Raw genomic sequence first — 24,938 nt, 5'->3', positions numbered from 1 at the left:
CTGGCAGGGTTAGTTGGTGGAGCGTGTGACTCTTGATCTCAGGGTTGCAAATTCGAGCCCAGCTTGGGCATGGAGGTTAGTTAAAAATACAATCTTTTAAAAAAAAAATTATGTTTTATTTAGTTTGAGAACAAGAGAGACAGAGTGCAAATGGGGGTGGGGCAGAGAGAGGGAGACACAGAATCCAAAACAGGCTCTGAGCTGTCAGCACAGAGCCCTATGCGGGGCTCGAACCCACGGACTGCAAGATCATGACCTGAGCCAAAGTTGGACGCTCAACCGCCTGAGCCACCAGGCGCCCCCAAATATAAAATCTTTAAAACAAAACGAAAGAGCACAAGCTTCTGACTCCCGGATCAGAAACACCCAGCGACACCCAGCGCCTCCATCAGCACTTCCCGAACTTATTCGAGGGTGAGAATCCCACAGACGGTAGTTAAAGTGACAGGGCCCCGGGCCCGGTTCCAGACCTCCAGAAATGGGCTTGCAGAGAGGGAGCCTTAGGAATCCGAATTTTTAATAAACACCCAAGATGGTTCTTACCCCAGGCACGTTTGGGGCATGCTGGCCCACAAGATAAATTCCAGAAGGGACCACGGGTCTTGGGTCAATGATCTCCACACCGTGGCACCAATCTCCTGTTCGAATGTCACGCCCAAGGCCTTCCAGGCCCACTGTGTGTGCGCCTCACCGTACAGCGTGCTCACACCACGTGCTCGCCCACCTCGAGAACTACTCTGCTCTCACCGTTCTCCTCCTGAAAACTGCTGTTTCCTCCCGCCTCGAAATCTAAAACCTAGAATCTGAATGATATCTCAGACCTTAAAGTTGTCTCTGATTATTCCGAGACAGCCTTTCAATGAAGTCGGAATAAAACCCAAACCCCACACCACTGCCCACAGGACCCTGCGTGGCCAGGTCCCGCCCGCCTCTGGCTCTCTGTCTCCCTTGGGGCCGTTCTCCTTCGGTCGTGAGGTTCCAGGCACCGGCTTTCCTTTGATTCCTCAAACACATCAAGTTTTTCCCCCGCCTGGGTTCTTGCACGTGCTCTTCTCTCTCGCCACCAACACCTTCTAATACTGAAATAGCACCTCCTCAGAGCTTCTCTGACAACCCTTCCTCAGTACAACACTCACGCACACACACATACACGCACACACGTACACACACACTCCATTTACTCTCAGTCACTACACTCTGTTCAGTCAATTGCTGACATTTAAAAATCAGGAAGTTTCAGGGGCACCTGGGTGGCTCAGTCGATTGAGCGTCTGACTCGGTTTCCGCTCAGGTCATGATCTCATGGTTCATGAGTTCAAGCCCCGTGTCAGGCCTCTGCGCTGACAGTGCAGAACCTGCTCAGGATTCTCTCTCCTTCTCTCTCTGCCCCTCCCCTGCTTATGTGCGCGCTCTCTCTCTCTCAAAAAAAACATTTCTTTTTTAAAAACCAGGAAGTTTCACATAAAAATGTCCAGCCTCTTAAAGAAGAGCTGCCAGTCCAGAGCCTGCATTCGCCCACAGCCACACAGGCTGGCATTCTCTGCAAACCCGCCCGGCCTCTGAGCGCCTTTCAGTTACCTGCCTGGGACATAAACAGCCGCCTTTGTGACCCTTCCTTGCCCCCCCTCCTTCCTTATCATCTGTCCACCTTGTGGAGAGAGACTTTATTCCCGGAGCAGCCCCGGCGACTTGCCTGTGCTGGACCTCACTAGACATCAGCTGATTAAATGAATAAATGAATGGATGGATGTCCTGCCTCCTCCCTGTGTCCCATAAACCATACCATTCATTTTCCCATTTAATTACCCCCTTCCCTGCCTCACTCATTAATTTGCTGCCCCCAGCGCCTGCCTCCTCCATAGAGCTTATGAAAATACAAATCCGATCCTTTCATTGCCCAGCTGTGAACATTTGAGGAGTCTCCCAGCACCGCCTGGAGAAAGCAGACACTTGTCACCGTCCCGGAGGCATCTGAGGCCCTTCTCATCTGGTTTCCACCTACTTCTCCAGCCCCCCCTTCCCAGGAGAGGGCCGGCACCCAGCACACCCACGCCCCACGCAGTGGCTCAGGGAACACGCGGTGCTCTTTCCCCGCCCCCACAACTCTGCCGCAAAAGCTCCCTGTCCCTGGAATGCCTCCTCCCCCGGCCCCCCTCATGCCTCTGGCAAACTCCTACTCATTCTTCTGCCCTGGCACTAACCGAAGTCCCTTCACTGTGAAACACTCCAGAGCCCCCCCACCCCACCCCAGGCTGACTTAGTCACTCCGTCTTTTCTGCCCCCGCCCCCTCTTTCATACCCTGGCCTTAGCTGTGAGTAATGGCTCAAAATAGCAGCCGGTGTCTTCCGAGGGCCTGCCGTGTGCCAGGCACAGAATGAGCTTTATCGCTTTTAATCCTCACACTCATGCTGAGCCCCTGCCTGGAAGGAAGCCTCCCCCGCCACCCCGCAGCCCCCTCCCCCCCCCCCAACACACACAGAGACGCAGGAGGATCCCTTTCTTACCTCCGGCTTCCCTGGGAGGCCACCCCTGCAGCCCCTTGTTACATTTTCCTCTTCCTTCCACACCTTGCCCCACCCCCTGGCCTCCCCATCTCTCTTCCCTGCTTTCTTTTCCTCCATGACACCTGTCACTAACACATACACATTCTGATGAACTAATTTGTGTGTTCCGTCTCTACCCCGCCGAACGTCACCTCCAGGACGGCAGGGATTTTGTCACGTCTCCTTTACTACTGTATGCCTACCATCCAGAATCAGTGCCTGGCACGTAAGAGACACTCAATAAATTTTTATTCCGAGAGGGTAGATCTTATGGGTGGCTTCGGTTTACTCCCAAGGGAACTGGTCTTTAGGGAGATGAAGCCGTGTTCCACAGATGGTCGGTCGTAGAGGCAAATGTGATCTCTGGGTGGCCCACTCCCAGCAACCTACCGCCATCCTTAGCTGCGAGGGGCCACGCTTCCTGAAGACATCTCTCCATCTCTGACTTCTCAGCTAGATGTGGGTTCCTTGGAGGCAAGAACTCTATTGTATTCACATTTGTGTACCCTTGCCGGGTCCTTGGTTGGTGCTCAAGGAGATTTGTTGAACCAATCTATATGTGAACTGTGAAATGCTAGATGGTAGGAATTGTATCTTCATTTTCTGTCCTTTATCTCCATGCAAGAAACGGCGTTACATACATAGAGGCTTTACTAATTGCACTAATGAATTCTGTTATGGCCATAGGTAATAAAAATAATTAGCAATAATGACAATAATAGGTAACATTTATGAAGCCCTTAGTCTGTGCTGGGCCCTGGCCTAAGTGCTTTGTACAAGAATGAAGACAACTAACTCTCTTATTATCCTCATTTTACAGATGAGGAAATGGAAGCTCAGAGAGGTTAAGAACTTGCCCGAGGTCACACAGCTAGGTAATAGCAGAGGCCCAATTTGAGTGCAGGCACCTAGGAGTCTTAACACTCTAGGCTGCAGCTCAGCCTCTCTAAGAGATATCCGCTAAGAGGCCACCCTGTGTGAAAACAAGAGTGGCTTATTACACATTTCTGTTTTACTTCAAGGGATTTCTTGAGATTCTTCCAGAGGCTTTGGTAGGCAGTATTACTTGCTAAATAGTAACCACTAGTAGATATATTGCACTTGATGATTGGCAAGTTCATGTACAGTTTTTCATCTAATCCCTACAACAATGGGATGAGGTGGATGCCGCTGCCCCCTCTCATGGAAGAGGAATCTAAGGCTTTGAGCCGTTAAAGGAACAGGGTCAAGGTCACCCAGCCAGTGAGGAGCAGAGCAAGGGCTCAAGTTAACATCTACCACTTGAAAAAAATTGAGATCCGAGTGTTTCCAAATAGAAAGCTCTCCCATGTGACTTAAAAAGTCAGTAAGATAATCCACGGGAAAGCACTCGGCACGGCTCCCGGAACCAGGTAGGACCCTCATAAATGTTAATTATCATCATCTTCATCAACACCTCCTAGGAGCTGGAATACTGTAGCTGAGGACTGCAGCCTGTCTGTTGAGCCTGATGGAAAGATTACACTTTTCATTCTAGTTCATCCCCGGTAATGTTGAAATGATGATCCATCCCCGTTATCCCTGGGGTGCCATAGAATGTTAAGAGCTAGAAGGGATTGTGGAGATGAGCTCATCTAGTGCCTGAGTTTACAGTCGGAGAAATTGAGTCCTAGAGAGGGAAGAAGTCAGAGGGCAAACTTCTCAAGAGCAGGGCTCTTGCACTGTGCCTGGCACATACCACCTCCCACAAAGATGGGCTTTTACTGAAGAGAAGGGCATCTAGCTTCTTCAAGCCTACAGGAGACAACGCATCAGTTTCCTGAGCTTTGAGGGCACCCAGCCCGCCCCCACACAAAGTGTTACAAGCGATTAACCAGAAAACCGATCATGTGACTTAATTCCACCTCTGCTAAAAGGCTTAAAATGCTTTGGGGAGTAGTCTGACATTCATAAATACACACTTCAACTCTTTCTCAAAGAATGATTAACCAGCTCCATCAAAACTGGAACTTGAGCAATCAAGGAGAAAAAGAGCTGGCAAGAGAAACGTCTTGAATAAAATCTGACCACCAGTTTATATGACTTCTTGGCGTCTCTTTCTCCCCACCTCCACCCCCACCCCAAGAGTTAGAGGATGAAGGAAAGAAAGAAGTATTATTGTATCAGACATGAATCAATAAAACTAATCGTGGAAAAGTACAGACTCTTTCCAGCTCACAAGGTAGGTTCCAAAAGCAAACAGCCGTGGTAAGTGGTAGAGGGACTTAAAGATAGTATTAAAAGGGAAGACGCAATAGAGATGTAACCCTCACTGGTTTTTCCAGAGGGCAGAGACGGGCGGGAAGGACCTGCCGATGTGTGGTTGTGATCATCAGTGGTAACCCATTTCCAACTAAGGATTTTGAGAATGTAGAATTTATTGAGTTCATATCACACCTTACTGATCTCGCTAGCTTGCCGGGCACTAATTCTCCGAGGCGTGGCACTAGCTTTTATTCCACACGTAAGCCTTGAGCAGCTTTGGCTTGAGGATTTGGGGGTGGGGAGGGATGATGGAGAGAAATGAGATTAGGGTTCCGTCTCGGGACCAAAGAAACAGAAACATAACCCCCCCACACCCCCCCACACCCCCACCCCCACCCCATGCTGTTTCTCTGGGCTTCATGCTTCTCAAGTAAGGTTGAAATTCAGGCTCTGCCGACAGGCTTGTGGCCAGGACAGCTCTTGGAATGGAAGGGCTCCCCCTCCTCCACATGCGTTTATCAAATTCAGACTATCTTCCACATTCCTTCCTTACGCAGCTCAGGCGCACCTATGACGCGGGCCTCAGAGCAAATTCCGCTCCGGAGATCCAGGAAGCTTTGGCCTGGCCCTCCCTTCTAGAAAGGAAAGTCCAAGAGGGATGCCACACCCGGAGGAGGGGAGAGAGGACGTGACAATACCTCCAGGAATGCAGGTTCCACGCAGGTGTGCTGGCATCCACGAACTTCCTTTTGAAAAGGGCCTGATAAATCATGGATAACAGTAATAAAGCTCAGGCAGCCACCTGAGGACCGAGAATCAATGACATTGAACTAGGGCCCTGGCTCCCAGGGCAGGGAGACTGGAGAGAGAAGGGTGACAGCTGAGAATAAAGGTTCCTAGAGCCCCGACACGTTTTCTATTCGACGGTTCTTAAAGTGGGTTCCCCGGATGTCCCCGAGGCCTTTTTAGGGGATTCTCCAAACCAAACGAATTTTCTAATTTTGCAATACTGACACGTCACTTCCTCTTGTCCTTGTCTCACAGGTGCATACAGTGGAGTTTTCTGACGGGACATGACATGTGATGATTATCACCCTGGTGACAATTGGAAGGTGTGCTTTTGTGTTCCTGTGTTTGAACGTTCTCAGTTTTAATTCTCATACGACCAAGGCTAAAAGACATAACACACGTAAACAAAACACCTGGGGGCCTCTGTCACTTTTAAGAGTGTGAATGGGTCTTGGGGCGCCTGGGTGGCTTAGTCGGTTAAGCGTCCGACTTTCGCTTAGGTCATGATCTCGCAGTTCGTGGGTTCGAGCCCCGCGTCGGGCTCTGTGCTGACTGCCAGCTCAGAGCCTGGAGCCTGTTTCAGTCTGTGACTCCCTCTCTCTCTGACCCTCCCCTGCTCACACTCTCTTTCTATCTCTCCTAGAAAAAAAAAAAAAAGAGTGTGAATGGGTCTTGAGACCAAAGTGTGGAGCCTCCTCATCACACCCCACCCCTCGTTTCCAGCACGTCTCCAGTCACCGTAGCAGGTGCTTTTGAACAGGAGATGGAGGCAGCGGCCTTATCATTATTCTGCTTGGGATGGAGTCCTTTCCATCGGAACCTCTACCCAAAATGGCCGGAAAAACCGTGAATCCCCCCACAGACACTTGGCGAGCCCTACCTCCTACCCCATCGCCAGGGGGCAAGGGGGGCTTCTCACCTTGGAGCCCAGGTGGCACAAAGTCAGCATGGGGAGACGACTGGCACCCAGCAAAGGCCTATCTGGGTCTAGTACCAGCTCAACAGGGAGTTGATGTGGTCCCTGCCTCCTCATTGCTTTCCTTCTGGGGCGGGGCCAAGTTACTCCAAAAACATGAAAAAAAATCCCAAAAACCCTGAAACCTGTCACACAGGTGCTGGCAAGGATGTACAGGTGTCAGTTGGGATCTGAGGCAGGTAGACGATGAAGGGAAGGCCCTGAGGACTCAGGGGGAAGGAAGCACCCTAGCCAATTCCTCCTGGGCCCCAGACCCAGGTGGGCGCAGAGGAGGCGTCCACAGCTCTTCGTGAGCAGCAGCCCTGGTGGGTCCTTCTGCAGGTGGAGTGGGGGGGGACTTGAGGGTCTTCTCCCCACTTCCTGGGCATGGCCAGTGCTTAACAGCGTGCCTTCGAGAGAAGACACCTGCCCTGGGGCATTTAGAGAGAAGGGTTCAGTCTGTCATCAGGGACACAGCTCTGTCACTCCCCTCGGAGGAAGGGACGTTGTCCAGAGGCCGTCATTGGTGCAGACAGCGAATGGTCCAAGAAAGGGCTGGAGGAGGGAAAGACCTCAGAGGTTAAAAATAAATAAATCCACAATAAGCAAAGGAGAAGGAAAGCCCTGGAAGGCCGGTCTCAGTGTCCTCAAGCCGGAGCTTAGGGCGGCCATCGTCCTCAGCTCACTTTCCCTCCCTCCAGGCGCTTCTCGACCTCGTGGGACCTGACGGATTGCAGAAAAAATCTCTAGGGACAAAACCAAGCCGTGAGCGCCCTGATGTTCTCCCCTAGTAACTGTTGCAGAGGCGGGAAAACTTTTATTTTGTAACCAGACTGGCAGTCGGGGCGCCTAAACGACCCAACTGGGAGGTGGAGGGACGCGGCTGCACGCGGCAGCGTCCCAAAGTGGACGAGGGGCGGGGGACGGCGGGAACCGAGCCGCTCCGCCCGGCTGCTGCAACCCGCGGGGCCGCGCAGTGCACCCCCGCGCCAGGCGCGCTCTCGCCGGGACTGGGCAATCAGGAGCGTGCCTGCGCTTGCGCAAAAGGCCCACCCGCCCCAGCTCCTCTCCAGGTGCGCTCGCGCTTCCGGCCGGCCTTCCCAAGGCGGAAACGCCAGGGCCCGCGCATGCGCTTTCTAGATGTCCTGCTAGGTCCGGGGCGGGGAGGATCAAGGCTTCAGGTGATCCCGCCCCTCCCTCGCAGCGCGGGGCCAATCGCACGGCGGTGGGCGGGATTTTCGAGAAGGCGGTCCGCCCACGCGCTCCGCGAGGCGGGTGTCGATTGGCTGGCGGCGCGGGCGCAGGTGCGCGCTTCCTATTGGGTGTGGGCGGAGCGCGAGCCGCCGAGGCTTCTTCGGAGGCTGCAGGTGAGCGCGCGCACGCGCCGCCGCTCCGGCCAGGCTCGGGTGCGCGCGCGCGCGGGCTTGCAGGAAAGGCGGCCGAGAGCGAGACTGCGGCGCCTGTAGCCTCTGCTCCGCCCCCTCCGCCCCCTCCTCCTCCTTCTCCGCCGTCGCGGCCGCCGCCGAGGCCCGGAGGGAGGGAGCCGCGTCCCCGCCCGCCGCGTCGCCAGTCGGACCCTTGGTCCCGCCGCGTGAGGAGCCAGCGGAGCGGAGCTCAGCGCGGAGACCCGGGCCGCGGCCGCCCCTCTGCAGGTGCCTGTGAGGAGGCGCCCGGGCCGCAGCCGCGTCCCCAGCCCGCCGGCCGCGCACTCGCTCCCTGCGCTCCCGAGGGGCGGCCCGGCCGGAGGAGGCCGCCGCGGGGCCCGGCCTCAGCATGAACCGCAGCCACCGGCACGGGGCGGGCAGCGGCTGCCTGGGCACCATGGAGGTGAAGAGCAAGGTGCGCGGGGCCGGGGCCGGGCGGGGCCGCCGGCCGAGGGGGGCTGGGGGAAGGGGGGGCGGCCGGGGCGGCCTCAGGGGCCGCGGGGTCTCTGCAACCGCGGGGGGTGCGGCAGTGGGGTCTGGAGGCAGGAGGTAGCGGGGAGTAAACTTGCGGAGGAGGCGGCGAAGGTGCGGCTTGGGTCTGCCCCTAGCCCAGGTGGGAAGGCCGGTGGAGCACTTAATCTCGTTCATTAAATCTCTCATTCCTGTTCAGGGATGGGAGGCGTTGAGCGCTGGGTGGGAGGAAATACTTGGGGGGGGGTGCGGAATTCTAGCTCCTGGTCTGTGAGTCAAAGGTATTTGGAACACGCGTGGCCACAAAATGTTACCCCTTTCTGTGGTTCAAGGGTGCATCGAGTTGGTGCAAGGGGGAGCCCCGTGAACTCAGGAGCCCTTTTAAAGTTAGCTGTGCTTCCTGCTAGGGATTTTTCCAGCATAACTTTGGTATGCGTTTAATCTGTTAAATGAACACTATCACCTTTCGTGTGAGGAGCACTTTACAGTTGGGGCTGGATGCTCTTTTCATTCCACCGTGCTACCTTTTCACATCAAGTGTTTTCATTCTTGAGCGAACGGTATGCGGGGCCGCTGAGGATTCCGGCCCTGTCCACCGAATTCCTCCACGGCAAGGCTGCCCGAGCAGGGTCGTCTGTAGGGATTAGTTAGAGAATGCTTTCCGAAAGGGGGTTTTGAGCTGGAATCTGAAGGCGATCGGCAGCCACAGGAACATTTCCAGGCAAGCATTTCCACGAGTTGAAGAGCCCAGAAAGAGCGTAATCTAGTTGGCTTCTCTGAGAAAACGGAGGGCTCAGAAAGGTGATGACTTCGCCCAGCTCTGCTTTGATGGCAAAACCCGAAAGCCTTTTTAGAGAGCAACTCTTAGGCCCTATAGGATACAGATGTGTGTTTGTGTGTGAGGACATTTAAAATGGAGTTGAGAAAGCCCAAACCCTAGCAAGCCTGGGAGAACGGTCCCGCGTGTATCAACTCGAAAAAATAACGAAACGCCATTGAATGGAAGACTCCTTAGGGCAAACACAAAATCAGGGAGTGGTCTTGAGTGAAGTAAAGGGAGCCTGTGTGTAGAATGGTTTTATTATCTAGAGTTGATAAGCCGAGTTCCGTAGTTGCTGTAACTGAGACCCTGGCATCAAGAATATTTACTTTTATTTCTTAAAGTCACTTAAAAATGTTATTTGTGACTTCTGTATCAGGATGGGCACTAGCCGCGGAAACCGTTGTTTAAAAAGAGTAGAAATGCACATATGGCAGTTTAAGGAATACGCTCTTCCCTGTGTCCTCCATGGAGCTGTCACAGCAAATTGGAGGGACATGCTTACGCTAAGGTTTAAGATGACTCCAGATACACAGAGTTTTCCCTTGAGCTGCTTAGTGACGGTAGTGGTTCTGTGCCCAGTGGTTGAACTTTCTCAGGCATTCCTGTTAGAAATCTAGGTTGCGTCTGTGGGAGTTGAGGTTAAGGGGAAAAAAAAAACCACTTATGATACTGCATAATTTTAAAATTCAGTTTGTGGTCCTAATCCTGGTGGCAAATCTTTATTTATTTTTATCCTAGGAAAAATGAGTAGAGGTGCTAGGTGTGCTGCTAGAATACAATCAAATGGTAATTTATCTCTTAGACTAGAAACCTGGAGCGTTTGGGGACCGGAATTTCAGGCCTAATGCCCCTTCCCTGCTGTCAGCTGATCTGTGAATCTTTCCCACACTTACGTCTATTACATGTTACATATCTGACCGCCAGGCTGCACTGATAGCCACATCTTGTAACTAGAATCAAGGCATTCTGAGAACCCGCACCAAATGAAGGTGTGAAAGTGTTTCCACCATCGTTTTTGCTGTTGATGAATAGATACAGTATTAGTTCCCGTTTTTAATGTGTTTGTGACACCTTGTGTTTTAAATAGATATTGTTGACACATTTATTTTTAGTGGATTAAACACTTGTCCTCTATCATTTAAAAAATATTTGGACAGATGTTTGAAACAGTATTTCCCTTTGTCACTGCTTCGGTGATATCAGAGCTTTTTACAAAACTGCTTGTCAGGAGGTTGCAGCCAGGACCAGGTGATGTTGCAGATCCACGTTTCAGGATCTCTTTTTCTTCTGCGTAGAAAGCAACGTCAACTTATCACCTTTGCGGAGCTGGGAAAGTTCTTAATCAATAATGAAGGTGGTATCCTTTAATAACCTTGGGACAGCTCAGAGTTGTACACTTTCAAATTATTATTCATGGGCAAACAATATTAAAATTAACTTTGCATTTCTCGGATGTGCCAACAGATGCTGAGAGAAGGGTGCCCATTCTCTCAGGGGGGAAGGCCAAATGCTGTGTGGCCAGGACCAAGTAGACTGGGCTGAAAAAGAGTTGTAAGAGTTCACAGAGTGGATAGGTGTTGATTGGGTCTTGATTTTTATCTCTTAGTATTTTTCTTCATGTACTTAAACGTTCTCTTGATCCTGTTTTTCTGCAAGAAGCAGAACAGTTTCTCTTGTTTGGTTTTGTTTTCTGCTAACATTTGCAAAAGGGCACAGCCGCTGTGAAGCCATACGGGTTTTCATTGTTTTTATCGTAACATTTAAGGAAGAGAAAAAATGTTAAGCAAGAGATTCTCACCCCAAAGCTTTCGCAAAAACATCGGAGCCCTAAAAAGTCCAGTTGTTAAATGTTACTCTCATGCATGTACCAGGAGAAGTGATAACCCTGGTCTGAATCAGAAAACACCAGCAGCTTCAGATGCCAGAGTAAAGAAAATGGAGGAGAAACTGTGACTTTTGATAACATCATAAGACTAGCTCTGATATGAAGGGTGTTGCCCAGTTTTTATTTACTTTGAAACATGAAGGTGTGACTAAACTTTTTGAGAGTTTTAGGTATGAGTCACCTTATATTCTTGACAAATGTTGGTGTTTATGTTTCAGGAATGTGTTTTGGAAACTTTTTTGAATTATTTAGTAGAGGTAAGAGTCGGCTTTAGGGAGTTTTTAATTTAATTTAAAACTAGTGAGTAGTGTGGGTATTCGTAAGGCAGATGAACTCCTTAAGTATAACAAAGACAGTGACTTCAGATATTCCATAGGTCCTTGGGAAGATGAATTGACACATTTGTAACCTCTCAAATTATTCTGATGGGGACTTTCTCTGCATATGCTTAGGGCTGTGTTAGCGTTACATGGCATTAGAATACGTCAGTATTTCTTATTAATAGTAGATATTTAGGGGATAAACTAGTTCAGTGGTAGAACACATTTGGCAAACCTTTGTTTAAAATTAAAAAAAAAAAAAAATCAACCGTAGTGCTGAACTGAGTCTGTAATATCAGGTGTCCACAGGGATTCCTAAGAGTGTGGTTATACTACATAGCATTTCTAGACTTACGTGGCTGGGACGATTTTTGAGGAAGGCTGATTAACCTTTCCTAGGTTTCCACATTCTGGAAGATAGTCCCATATTAAGTAATAGATCCTGTTTATCAGGGACTAGATGAAGCCAGTCCTGAGTGTTCAGTAACAGCCACTTTAGTAATCTGGCATTTGGAGAGCAGAGGTGTGATTCTAGAGTAGGGAGACACACCCGAAAATCAGAATTGTGAAGGTAAATATTGGGCATGATAGAGGTGTTTCTGTGATCCCTTAATACCTTGCCGATGTCCTCTGCTTCAGGCCCATCTGTAGGGCTCAGCACTGTGCCATGCACATAACCACTCCTTGCATTACATGGGTGGTCGTAGGGTATACATTTTGTGTATTAATAAAATCTTTTTTCCAGCATTATCATAGGGAAGTTACTCCTTATCTCTGGACCTATTTCTTACATACCTCTGTTCGTATGGTACCTTAATACCAGGAAAATTAAAGTCCCTTTTCTATATGTTGCTGGTAATTCTTGCCACTTCCTGTGAAATCATAATCCTTTTTATAGGCGAGGAAACTTAGGTGCTTTTTGCTAACGGCCAAAATGAAGACTTGGGCACATCTTTGTTACCACATGGCCTGAGTGAGAAGAGTACTGCTCTCATGATCTGGGCTCCAGACCGGGTTTGAGCTGAGTCACTGGTACAGGAGAGTCCCCAGTGAGGCCTGCGAACTCCAGGGATTGAAGTGAGCCTGCATCTCTTGAAGAGAATGCCCCTCAGAGATGCAGCAGGGAGAAGGCCCATTCCTGTGCCTTTCTTACGCTGTTTTCTCCCCAGATAATGAGATTTCCGACAATAGACTGTGTCACCACAACTGTTTTCTTTATTAAGGGAAATAACTGCTTCTGTTAATTTTCCTGTGGCGTGCATTTTCAAATTGGATCCTGTTACTTATTTTGTTTTTAATTAATGTGTTCATTGTATTTATAGTTTGGAGCTGAATTTCGTCGGTTTTCACTGGAAAGATCAAAACCTGGAAAATTTGAGGAGTTTTATGGATTACTGCAACATGTTCATAAGATACCCAATGTTGACGTTTTAGTAGGCTATGCAGACATCCACGGGGACTTACTACCTATAAATAATGATGATAATTATCACAAAGCTGTTTCAACGGCCAATCCACTACTTAGGATTTTTATACAAAAAAAGGGTAAGTACCACTGTGTAGAAAAATTGTTGTGGAAATAAAAGTAATTTATTTTCATCATTGATAAGATATGCATGGACTATTCACTTGGGTGCACAGAATTTTGTCCTTTCAGAAAGATGTGTTGGAAAGGCTGTGGCTTTGGAATCAGAGAAACATTCTAGGTTTTTTTGGCAGCAGCCAACTTTCAGGTGCTGTACTTACCACTTAATAGATACCAGAAGGGAAGTTATTTATTTAGGATATTGTTCACAGAAATAAAGTTAGTTAGTAATCTGGAAAATGAGATAGCAAGTCATTATTTGGGAAGAATTTAAATGCTGTTATTAGTCTTGCAAAAGATCATTTGAAGTAACCATTGTATCTGGCAAGCATTTTCAAATGTATTTTGAGTTTTAAAACTTTTTTTTTTTTTAACTTTGCATTCTCCTTGTCTCTGTGTCTGCCTGTCCGCACACCGGCCCGATGTGTGCTGTTTTTTCCTTTGTCTTGGGTAAATGAAGAGGTTTAGAAAGCCAGTGTGACAGCAGCAAGCTCAGTATTGGTGGGATAATGAGAGCCTTTCTATGTTTATAGACCAACCCCGAGAGCAGTTTGAGAGAACGGGTAGGGACTACTCTTGAAGGTGAAACTTTATTTCCAGTCGTTTGATAAGCCTCGGACCACTCCCAGGGCTTTGGGATTCCACGGATTCTGTAGCTCTGCTTCTCTGGATCTGGAGGAACTGAAGTCCATCCGCAAACCTCTGAGGGTCACGTTTACACTGTTCGCAAAATACTTAGAAGCACACAAATTAATCTTCCCAGAGACCCCTGTTCGTAGATGCGTGACAGTGGTGTGGCACAACGAGAATGTTAGTCCAGGAAGATTAACTTGGCTGCTGGGGATGAGACGGAGGAGCAGGGTCTTAGGGGAGAGGGCAGGTGGCCAGCACGAGGAGACAGCGGGGAAGCTGCCCAGGCAGGTGAGGAAGGGTGAGTTCCTCGCCGCGTGGTGGGGACTTGAAGAGGAGTCGACCAGGGAATAAAGAGCTTTCTGGGTTTGAGTCTGATGGCTGGGACAGTGACATAAACAAGCAGAATTTGGAAGAGGGACATTGACTTGGAGAGAAAATAGATTTGGTTTTAGAACAAAACAGGCTTATTTGGGGAGTGCCTGCGTGGCTCAGTCGGTTAAGTGCCAGCTTCAGCTCAGGTCTTGACCTCGCGGTCTGTGGATTTGAGCCCCGCATCCGGCTCCGTGCTGACAGCTCGGAGCCTGGAGCCTGCTTGGGATTCTGTGTCTCCCTCTCTCTCTCTCTCTCTTTGCCCCTCCCTTGCTCTTGCTATCTCAGTCTCTCTCAAAAATAAGATAACCATTAAATTTTTAAAAAAGGGCTTATTTGGCTGGTGAGTTTTTACTGTGTCATATAGGAAACTGGAAATAGTAGACTGGAACTTATGATCAAAATCTAGAGGCTCGTCAGAGAAGATTGAAAGTCTGGAAAAGTGGTAGTTGAAATTCTTGAGTGGACAGAAGGCCTTGCGGGGATGAAGACAGGGACGCACCCTTGTAAAGCTGTGCATAGACTGTTGGAGAAGAAGGAACAGCCCTAGAGGAGAGAAGACCAAACATTCAAGCGGAACTTGTCATTTTAGGCAGAATAAGCTAAACAAGTATCGAGTCGTAGGCCTTTCTTTGTTAGCCATTGTAATTTTCATTAAAAACTTCACTGCTGTTTGGAATGTGTATTTAAATGTGGAGTGACTTTTTAAACTCCTGCCATCCGACAAAATTGTGTTGGATTATCCCTCTTGTTAGATTGTAGGAGTTGGGTTGTACCACCACGTGCGTTTATTACCAGAGTACTAACACTTAATGATTGTGGGATTCATCCTAACGTCTATCAAAGGTGGTGATGTTCTGCTGTGTGCTTTTTAAATGTTTCTATGTGAAACAAAAGTTTTCTGTGCCCTAGAAGTAAATGTCCAATATAGTGAACAGTTCTTAGAATTTGACTTAAAAATAGGCAGTGCATTCAACAGAACGTTTCTGTTTTTAAAAATATAAGTGTAATACAAATAGGACTTAAGGAAAGCATAAAAGTAAGAATGTCGAATCCTTCCTGCTTAATAACCCCCCTTCTCCCTTCCTGCTCCGTCCAGAATAAAATCCTTCCTGCTTTGGACTTACAGCGTCATTTGCTCCCTCATCACAGCCCACCATGCGGGCCTGCTTTCTGCCTCCGGCTTGGGAAGCTTGTTGCTGTCCCTGCGCTTTCGCTGTTGCTTCTCTCCTTTTCCTTCCTCTTCCCGTGGCTCCCTCCTCATCATTCAGATCCTGACACACATAACTTTCCCCAGGGGTCTCTTTGGACCACCCTAGCCAAAGTCCCCTGACCCTCCCACCTTTATCAGACCTGGAGTTACCTTATGTGAGTACAGTTATCTTTATTGTCTGGTTTACAGACTGTGTGCCCAGTGGTTCAGTGATGCTTTTTTTTCTCTTTTAAAGCTCAACAGCTGCTTTAGTAGAAAGCTGATTTTCGGTAAACTATAATGGACGTTAAATTCAGGAAACTAATATAAAGCATGACATGAAGTATAGTAACGTTTCACTGCTTAATTACAGCACGTTGTCTGTTTTCTTGGCTGTTGATTCCAGTTTAGGAATCGCTAGGGGGGCAGTTAAACTAGATCTGGTACCAGGTGATTTTAAAACACAGACTTCAAAACCATTTAAAATTTTAAAACCATGTCTTTTACAGTATGTCTTTCATTGAAGATCTGATGCCTCTAGTAGGAGTTTCTTTGAATTGAAAGGTCACAGTTGAATGCATAACCTATTGTTGCATGTCTTGAAGGGTTTTATGTTTTTATAATGGTTTGTTGTTAGAAGAAAGACCCCATACTCTAGGGCTATTATCATGGAAGCAAAACCAAAAGAAGGTAAAATCTCCGATACCTTAAAAGTTGTGTTCACAAAGAAGATTGCCAGATCTTTTGCCAACCCCTTTCCCCTGTTGGAGTTTAAAAGCTTCCTAGCTCATCGGGACCGGCAGCCGAGTCTGGGGTCTGTTGCGTACTCAGACTCCTCACCAGCCCTGATAAGAATACCCACACCACAACTTCTCGCTCTGGTACCATCAGCTTCTGTATGATATCAGACAGATGCATTTATATCTTGGATTTATTCAGAAGAGTTTGCTGGAAACACTAGAAGGGCCTTACCTTACGCACCAGACACCTGGGCAGGCACCCCACTCGTCTCTTAGGCTGTGCAGTGAGCATGATTTTGTAGACGTACTTTAAGATGCTGTTTCAGTGAGTCAGGGTTTGACTTAGAAATGCTCTACAGGACATGCATTTTAATTGTAAATCGTAAAAAATAGTTTAACTAAAGGTATGGCCCAAGAAATAAGGTCAAATAAAATAAAAAGAAATTGTGAAGAACAGCATATGATACCAGTTGCTCATGACAGAAACCGGGGTGTCACCTTTGACACCTACCTGTTTTCCGGTCAGTCACCAAACCTATTAAAACTGTGCTAATTACTTTTCGCATTTGTTTCCCCATCTGCACCAGGCCAGCTACCGTCCAGAATTACTGCAGTGACCCCCACTTTCTCCCTTGGTGCCATTCTCCGGTTTACAGCCTGCCTGAGTTTAATGGAAAGACCCAAACCTTTGGTTTTCTTCCCATTGCCCTTAGGCTGAAGTCCATAATTCTTAACCCCCCTGGGAGGGCCTGTTTGTCTGCAGGGCCCCGGCTGCCTCTCACCGGCCTCTTGGCTCCTCCCCACCCCACCTTCCTCCGCCCCTCTTTGGACTTCTTCGTCTACCCCATCCTGCCCTTCTCTATATTTGTTGGATCCTGCGCCTGGAACATTCTTCCCTCCCTTCTACCTGATTAGCTACTGGCTTCTTTTCCGTCTCCGCACAAACCTCACTTCCCTGGAGAAGCCTTGTGTCACCCTGCAAACCGGGCCAGGCTCCCACAGTGCAGTGTATACACACCACAGTTCTTGGCTCCTTTGTAATAGTGTAATTGTTTGAAATTGTTGATTGCCGTCCCCTGTTGCAGAGTGCAACACCCTGAGAGCAAGCCCCCCCCTTCACTGGGTCTGCCTGCGGCATCTTAGGTAGTGCTGCCTTGCTGTTCCTTGATTGGTTTGCTCATATTAGGAAGTGAAGGGATTTGCATACTTTGAATATTGCTTTAGGTGATATTTAATCCTTTTAAAGCTGCCAGATCTAGTTCAGTTAACCATTTTGGATTAGAACGGGGGTTGGTTGGCAAACAAGGCTTGCTGGCTGTTTCTGTAAATAAAGGTTTGCTGGAGCACAGCCATTCTCGTCGCCTGTGGCTGCCCCTGCAGCAGAGACTACACGCCCGCAGTACCTACAGTACCTGCTGCAGGCTCTTGATGGGAAAAGTTCGTCAGCCCTGAGTAGGAGGCTTTCCTTCTTCCCTGCCTTCTCCTCGAGCTGCAGATGGGCCATAATGTACTGTCTTAATGGCTCCACTGTGAACTGTTACTGTACAGGGACGCTGATGGCGTGTACAGGAGAGTTTGGGGTTTCCCCCAAGTTTGCTTTAACACTGTAGGCTTTTAAAATTTCGTGTGTCTGAGGGGCGCCTGAGTGGCTTAGTCGGTTAAGCATCCGACTTTCGCTTAGGTCATGATCTCGCAGTTCGTGGGTTCGAGCCCCGCGTCGGGCTCTGTGCTGACTGCCAGCTCAGAGCCTAGAGCCTGTTTCAGTCTGTGTCTCCCTCTCTCTCTGACCCTCCCCTGCTCACTCTGTCTCTCTCCCCTAGAAATAAAAATAAAAATATTAAAAAAAAAATTCGTGTGTCTGTGTCTGCCGCCCACTAGCCGACCCTTACCCCCTGTTCTGAATCTGTGACTCACAGCTCTGTGCATTAAGGAAGGAGACAACCAGGCCTTTTGGAATTCACTGTTGGAGGAGTAAGAGGTCCAGGGAGTGGCTGCAGGCTCCTCTCTGGGTAAAGCACAGGAACTTCCTGTGTGAGGAAGGGGCACGTGCAGTTTGCTACTGGCAGGCATTGCAAGTGGACCCTTGATGAGTGCAGTTAGCTGAGGTGTGGCCGAGGGACAGGCGTGGGACAAGGAGGTATTGCTGTACAAGCCTGTATCATGTACTGTTGCATAAGCCTGGGCTTTTACCGTGTGGAGGCGGGGAGGGTGCTGTGAACCAAGTTTGCAAACTTTCCATCTGGTTCTGAGTTTAGTACTTTGATACACAGACTCAGGTAGAAAATGAACTCCCCGTTCCCTGTGGACAGTCACCTTTACACTTTAAACTAACACTCTGCACCCTGGCTTTCTGCCAAAATATTTCTTTTCCCAGTGGCTGGAAACTGATTAGCTCGCTGGGAGAACAAAGGTGCCTTTGTACTGGGGCATATTGCTTTTGAGAATTTAGCAGAGAGCATTCGAACTGTCTGGGTGCAATGCCAAATTATGCAGATTTAGGATTGGTTTTTCTTTTTCTTTTGGTCAGATTTCCCATGTAGGCAACTTAATTTTGTTCTCAGTGTGTATAGTCTGGAGTTTTCCTTAGGAATATTATGTAGGTTTTCTTGTTTGTTTTAAAATGAAAAGATACTTTTTCGGAAAATACATTCCGTAGAAGACTATTGTTGATAGGCTTTTGGCCAAATGTCGCCAAAAAGATTCTTGTGTCACTGGGTTAATTTCCAGAGCCAAATTATAAATAAATCTGTCTCTGTAGGAACATAGTATACATATTTTGTAAATGAAGACAGAATTCTCCCCGAGGGAAAAAAATGCTGAAAATTAAGGTACCCCTAGTCTTGTACACTTATCTACAGCTAGCTGCTTCTTCTTCTTTTTTTTTTTTTTTTAATGTTTGTTTATTTTTGAGAGAGAGGAAGAGAGACAGGATCTGAAACGGGCTCTGCACTCACAGTAGAGAGCCCAGTGCAGGGCTTGAACTCATGAACTGCAAGATCATGACCTGTGCCTAAGTTGGATGCTTAACCAGCTGAACCATCCAGGTGCCCCTCTGCAGCTAGCTTTTGAAGAATGTTCAAGCAAAATGAGAAAAAAATACTTTAATTTCCCCATATTCAGACACACACCTGACCCTTAATACTCATCATGTGAATGTGTAAGGTGTTGGCCTGGTAAGAAAATCCGGGTCCTGTCTCTCTCTGTATTTTGTACTCTTAATGGTTACTCTGCACCCATAATTTCCTGGTTAATAGAGTAAAGATGGAGATATTTGTCAATAGAAGGTGAGAGTCCAGGGAAAGAATCTAAACTAAGCCTGTACAAACACCATGGTACAGTGATACAATTATCTGTGGCAGCAGCTGAGGCCAAGATTTTTAAATTTCTTCCCATTTGTTATTTTTGAAACATGATTTCAAGTTTTGTACCTGCTGTTAATTTCATTTCCTTTTCTACCTCATTTTCTAATGAGCTGTTCTGTTTGTAGATGCCTTCCTTTAGCAGTGTGATGTAAGGATAAGTAGCTGGCTTTAGGTGCCCTGTCTTCCCTTAGTTTACATCAGAATTAATAGTTTGCCAATGGAAGAATGAATTCAACCCTTGGATGTTATTTGGCTCAGGCTGGTTTTGTTGTTATTTAATTAGGTGTCACCATTTAAAAATGAGAAATTTTTACCTAAAACACAAGCTCCATGGCAAATTGGATTTGGCCACACAGATTCCTCTAGTGGAAGAAATGCCTGCAGTGAGGGGCCGCTGGGCCGACAAGTGAGGCATCAGCTCCTGGGGCTACACCCATACGGTTCCTTTGCACTCCATTGTTTCACAAAGGAGCAGTGGAGAAAAAAGTTAAAAATCTAATACTTCAGCCTCTTTCAAAGTGGGAAGATGGAAGATTAAAAACTCCCCTCCCTGGAAAGCTGAAAGAGAACATTTATATGCAGAAGACCAAAATACCTAAGTCCTAGATCTACATTCCTCTTATTACATTATCACGTAATGCATATTATCTGCCCAGTCAGCCTCTCATACCTGTCTGTTCTCTTGACTTACCTCTGGGAATCCAAAGTGTCCCATTTTACATCACTGAGTAGAATAAGAAATATGCAAACTGGAGGTTCTTAAATGAAGGGAAAACACATTTTAAGTGACACATTTGAAATGATGTTTAAGAATGTGTTTGTAAGATTTCTCAGAATTGCATTTCCCCCTTTTAATGTTTAATAGCCTTTGAGCTTTGTCAGATTTTACTTCAACATTTGCTATTTTATGATGCATACTGGACAGGGCCACCTAGTGGTTTCTTTCTGGCACAGCAGTCTTAACACTGCAGTGCATTTTTTTTTTAATGTTTTATTTATTTTTGAGAGAGAGGGAGATATAGTATCTGAAACAGCCTCCAGGCTTAGAGCTGTCAGCACAGAGTCTGACGCAGGGCTTGAACCCACGAACCATGAGATCATGACCTGAGCCGAAGTTGGACGCTTAACCCGCTGAGCCCCCCAGGCGCCCCTACCACTGCAGTGCATTTTGATCTGAGGAGGAGAAGCTAATATTTAAATTGTTTGTGTACCAAATGCATGTGAGTTATCCCTTCTGTATAGATTCAACTGTAGATAAATGGGTGTTTTTACAGTACTCTATAATTATTGTATTTTATTTTTAAACAGAAGAAGCAGACTACAGTGCCTTTGGTACAGACACACTAATAAAGAAGAAGAATGTTCTAACCAATGTATTGCGTCCTGATAACCATAGGAAAAAGCCACATATAGTCATTAGTATGCCCCAAGACTTCAGACCCGTGTCTTCCATCATAGACGTGGATATTCTCCCAGAAACACATCGGAGGGTTCGTCTTTACAAGTACGGCACTGAGAAACCCTTAGGGTTCTACATCCGCGACGGCTCCAGTGTCAGGGTGACACCTCATGGCTTAGAGAAGGTCCCAGGGATCTTCATATCCAGACTTGTCCCAGGAGGCCTGGCTCAAAGCACAGGACTGTTAGCTGTGAACGATGAAGTTTTAGAAGTGAACGGCATCGAAGTGTCCGGGAAGAGTCTTGATCAAGTAACAGACATGATGATCGCAAACAGCCGCAACCTCATCATCACGGTGAGGCCAGCAAACCAGAGGAATAATGTCGTCCGGAACAGCCGGACTTCCGGCAGCTCTGGCCAGTCCACTGACAACAGCCTGCTGAGCTGTCCCCCGCAGGCGGAGCCGAGCTTGGAGCCGGAGGATGAAGACAGTGACGAGGACGACATCGTCATCGAGGATAACGGAGTGCCGCGGCACATTCCGAAAGCTGTTCCTGACGCCGGGAGCCTGGAGTCTCTGACGCAGATAGAGCTCAACTTTGAGTCTGGACAGAACGGTTTTATTCCTAGTGAAGTGAGCTTAGCATCTGTAGCAAGTGGCACGAATACAGAAACACGTGCTCCGGATCAAAAACTCTTAGAAGAAGATGGAACGATCATAACACTATGAAACCTTTGTCTGAATGTCTTCTGAGTGAGGATGCCGCGGGGACTTGTAAATTTGGCTTGTTTCAAGCATATATACCTCCGAACCAATGACCTGAAGTAGGCATGAGAAAAATAATATTGCAAGCTTAAAATGTTGTTAAAATAGTAGGTTGATAATTGTTAATATAAACTTTGGTTTGTCAGAGGTGAGTTTAAGTCTAAAAGGGGCCTTTGCTAATGAAATGATGTGCTTTTGCTATTTTGTCTCCAGAGAACTGGATGTGAGGGCAGGTTCTCAGATCCATGAGGGGCCAGAGCTTTTCCGTTCAAAGTGGTTGCATATTTAACCTGCTGTGCAGAGCCCAGTCAGCTCTCTAACTATATATTTTTTTAATTCTAATGTGAAGAAGTCTGATTCTGTCCTTTGGTACCTTGGGGACCTCAGCACCTATGTTCCTTGTGTTTTATTTTGATTTTTAAATGTTACTTCTCTGTTGCTGATAGTTAGAAGTAATTTTTCAAATGCTTTTTTCCCCTAATTTCTAAGAAATCAAACCAATTGACTGTTTTTGGGAATTGCTTCCTATGTCATAAAGCATTGAAGCCATAGTCTTGAATTAAGAAACCTTAATAGTTGTCCAGGTTAAAAGTTTGTTCTTCCTATAGCTTCATATTTGTGAACTCATTCCACAGGTGTGTAACTTACGTTGTAAAAGGCAGTTCCTTCACCTGGTTATATGTGAGGCTCCCTTAATCCCTTCTCTCTCTCATCCCCATCTCGTTGGAAATCATTCCGTTTGTTGTTAGTGTTTTGTTGCGTGCTTTATACTCTCTTAACATATGTGAGTATGAGTAGTACAAATCATTTTGGATTAAAAAATGCACCCAAAGTAAGAGGTTTTTACACACAGGAAAAACTAGTGCACTTTTTATATGCAATCCGTTGGTTTCCTTCTTGGGATTTCTAGGAACACTGCCTACACTTTATGAAAAATAATATAGTATTCACCTTGGACAGGTAGCGTTTATTGCTATTAATTTTATGAGGCTATTTATTATTTTCCGATGCACCCACTTAGGACAAGTTAAAGGTAAGGCTGCTAGCTCCCATCCGTCGCCCGATTCCACTGGACAACGTGCACAGGCACTGCTTGTATATAGAAACGAAGAAGAGTGTAAGGCACACACGTTTCCCTGTGGCTTATAGACGTTCCCCTCTGAGTTATTTATTATTAATTTTATGGTAGGGCCAGGACAGATGGATACCTTTGTAACAATTGTGTGCTTTTTAAACCATGAAGAATTAAATGGCTCCGTTTTGAAGGATATTTTCTCTCTGGTAAAAACCTATGAAGTCTCGATTAGCTGGAGATGTGGCTGGACCAGAACGCTTCGTGTATTTTGCTCACAGCAAAATACCATTTTGAACACGTTACCATTAAACTGTCAACCGCACAACGTTGTGTCACACTGTACTTTTTCTGTTGAAGTCACCCAACTTCTTCCACTTACCTACCACTATTTGTAATGGCATTCCAGCTTTAACATTCTGTGAGTTTATATAAATCTGACTCTTGAATGGCAAAATGTTAACGTGTAGGTTAAATTTCATGCATATTATAAGCGGTGCAGGGGTTTAACATTTTAAGTAAAAATCCTTTCACACACTACCTCTCTCTCCTTTTTTTTTTTTTTTTTTTTAAACAAAGTTTTAACATCAGAACTTTTCTCTTGGGAAAAATACTTCAGGGCTTGACTTTTTGTACAAATTTTAACTATAAAGTACAGATTTGTCTTGTATGTATTCGCGAAAATGGAAATCAAAGCTGCTAGTGCTTTTTATTTTAATTATCCTGCTAAGGGTATATGTGAGTGGTGTTTTAAGCTAGATTTCTCATTAAATTATTGGTGAAATAATTGATTACTGGACGTATTGTAAAACCAATACAGACCTTGGTTGTACAATAAATTGTCAACTCGCTGCCAGTCTCCATTATTTGAGGTGCACCTTATTAGCAATATCAGTGGCCTCAGCATGAAGTTTTGTAGTACTAAAATGTCAAGCCTAACTGTGAATTTTGTTCTGTATCTTGAGTAAATTTACGATAATGTTCTCATGAGCTATCAACAAAAATATATGTACTTTTGTGAACTATGGATTTTCTAATTAAATTTTACATGCGACATGATTTTTACATGAATGATAACTTTGTTTAAACTATCAAATGTCAGTATTTTACTACAATTTTATTATAAAATGTACATTATCACTAAATGAATTTTGATTTTAAAAATCAAATTAGCTTTAGTTGTATATTATTTTTTACAAATAAAGATAGACTTGTATAAAGGATACTTTCTTGTTTGCAAATATATGAAAAGTCACCCAACAAATATTTACCAAACACTTCTTATATAAAATGAATAGAAAGAAAAATGCCAAGTTTAATAACCGTATCCTGGCTTCCTTAGCTTCTAATTTTTAAAAGATAAACACCAAATTGTATAGACATTGACGGCAACTACACATGAGAGTATGATTACATATAGGAAGATGGTATTTAAAATGCAGTCATTGTGATCGTGTGAGAGGTTGTGTGTGATACTCATTCAGAGTCGTCATTTGGAATGTTTGAGATGATTTGAAACAAGACGAGTAGTTTGTAATGGGACGTTTTATCTTCTGAGATTCAAATTCACTTAGTTCTGCTTTTATTACCACTCTCAATGGCACTGCCTGTACAGATTGGATTCATTCCAGTTTTTACGGGACCATGGAAGGACCCTGAGATAAATCCGATCCCCCAACTGAGCCATTTCTAACGCCAGCGTCATCATCATTGCCTTAGCTGATCATCTGTGCTAACTGCCAACAAGTGTGGAGGAGAATCCTTCTGATTCTTTCCCCCAACTTAAAAACAGATTGAAAATCCCCTGAGTAAAAAGTCGACAATCATGATAGATCCCTCCACATCATCTACTGGTACAGATTGTGTGTCATTCAGTACCTGATATTTATCTCTGGGTTTCAGCGTCCATGAAATGATGGTGTGGAACTAAAACCCCCTTTCGTCCCCCCCCAAATCATGACCCCCGTGCTGTTTGTGTCTTAAATCCCTGCTGCTTCCAAGTTCTAGTTCTGGATGAAGAATTAAGTTGGGAGTTTGAGGGAAAAACACAGAAGTCATCGAAGTTTGTAAGGAAAAATGAGCCCCTCTGTTCTGATTGCAGGGGTTAAGGTGCTAGAACAAATGGTTATTAACAGCTGGTGGTTTGCTTTGATTCCCCATCTTTTGGGTTGATGAAGTTTAACTGTGGGCGATGAAGCTTCGAGAGTGTGTATGTCTTGATTTAGCAGCTGAGCTCCCAGAGTGCTTACTTAGAAGACACCGAAAGTCTTGACTTTGACTTTGTGACAGTGTATCACTTAATGATGGTGTCTTTACCTGTAGGGTAAAGTACAGACTCCGGGTGCCTCCGGGTTCTGGTGAGATGACGTATGTGCTACTTCAGAGC

At 46.4% G+C, this 24,938-nt stretch overlaps 1 protein-coding gene across 1 annotated transcript; it reads left to right on the top strand.

The window, feature by feature from the left end:
* Window positions 1-7,889: 7,889 nt before the first annotated feature.
* Window positions 7,890-23,137, top strand: PARD6B (par-6 family cell polarity regulator beta). The gene is made up of 3 exons (XM_039230039.1): window positions 7,890-8,350; window positions 12,757-12,979; window positions 20,624-23,137. Exons 1-3 carry the CDS (start codon window positions 8,285-8,287, stop codon window positions 21,442-21,444), a joined length of 1,110 nt encoding a protein of 369 aa, XP_039085970.1. The 5' UTR covers window positions 7,890-8,284; the 3' UTR covers window positions 21,445-23,137.
* The last annotated feature ends 1,801 nt before the right edge of the window (window positions 23,138-24,938 follow it).

Source organism: Hyaena hyaena, unplaced genomic scaffold, assembly GCF_003009895.1.
Source record: "Hyaena hyaena isolate Hyena2069 unplaced genomic scaffold, ASM300989v1 scaffold_42, whole genome shotgun sequence".
NCBI classification, from domain to species: domain Eukaryota; kingdom Metazoa; phylum Chordata; class Mammalia; order Carnivora; family Hyaenidae; genus Hyaena; species Hyaena hyaena.
This window is presented reverse-complemented; position numbering and strand designations above follow the sequence as displayed.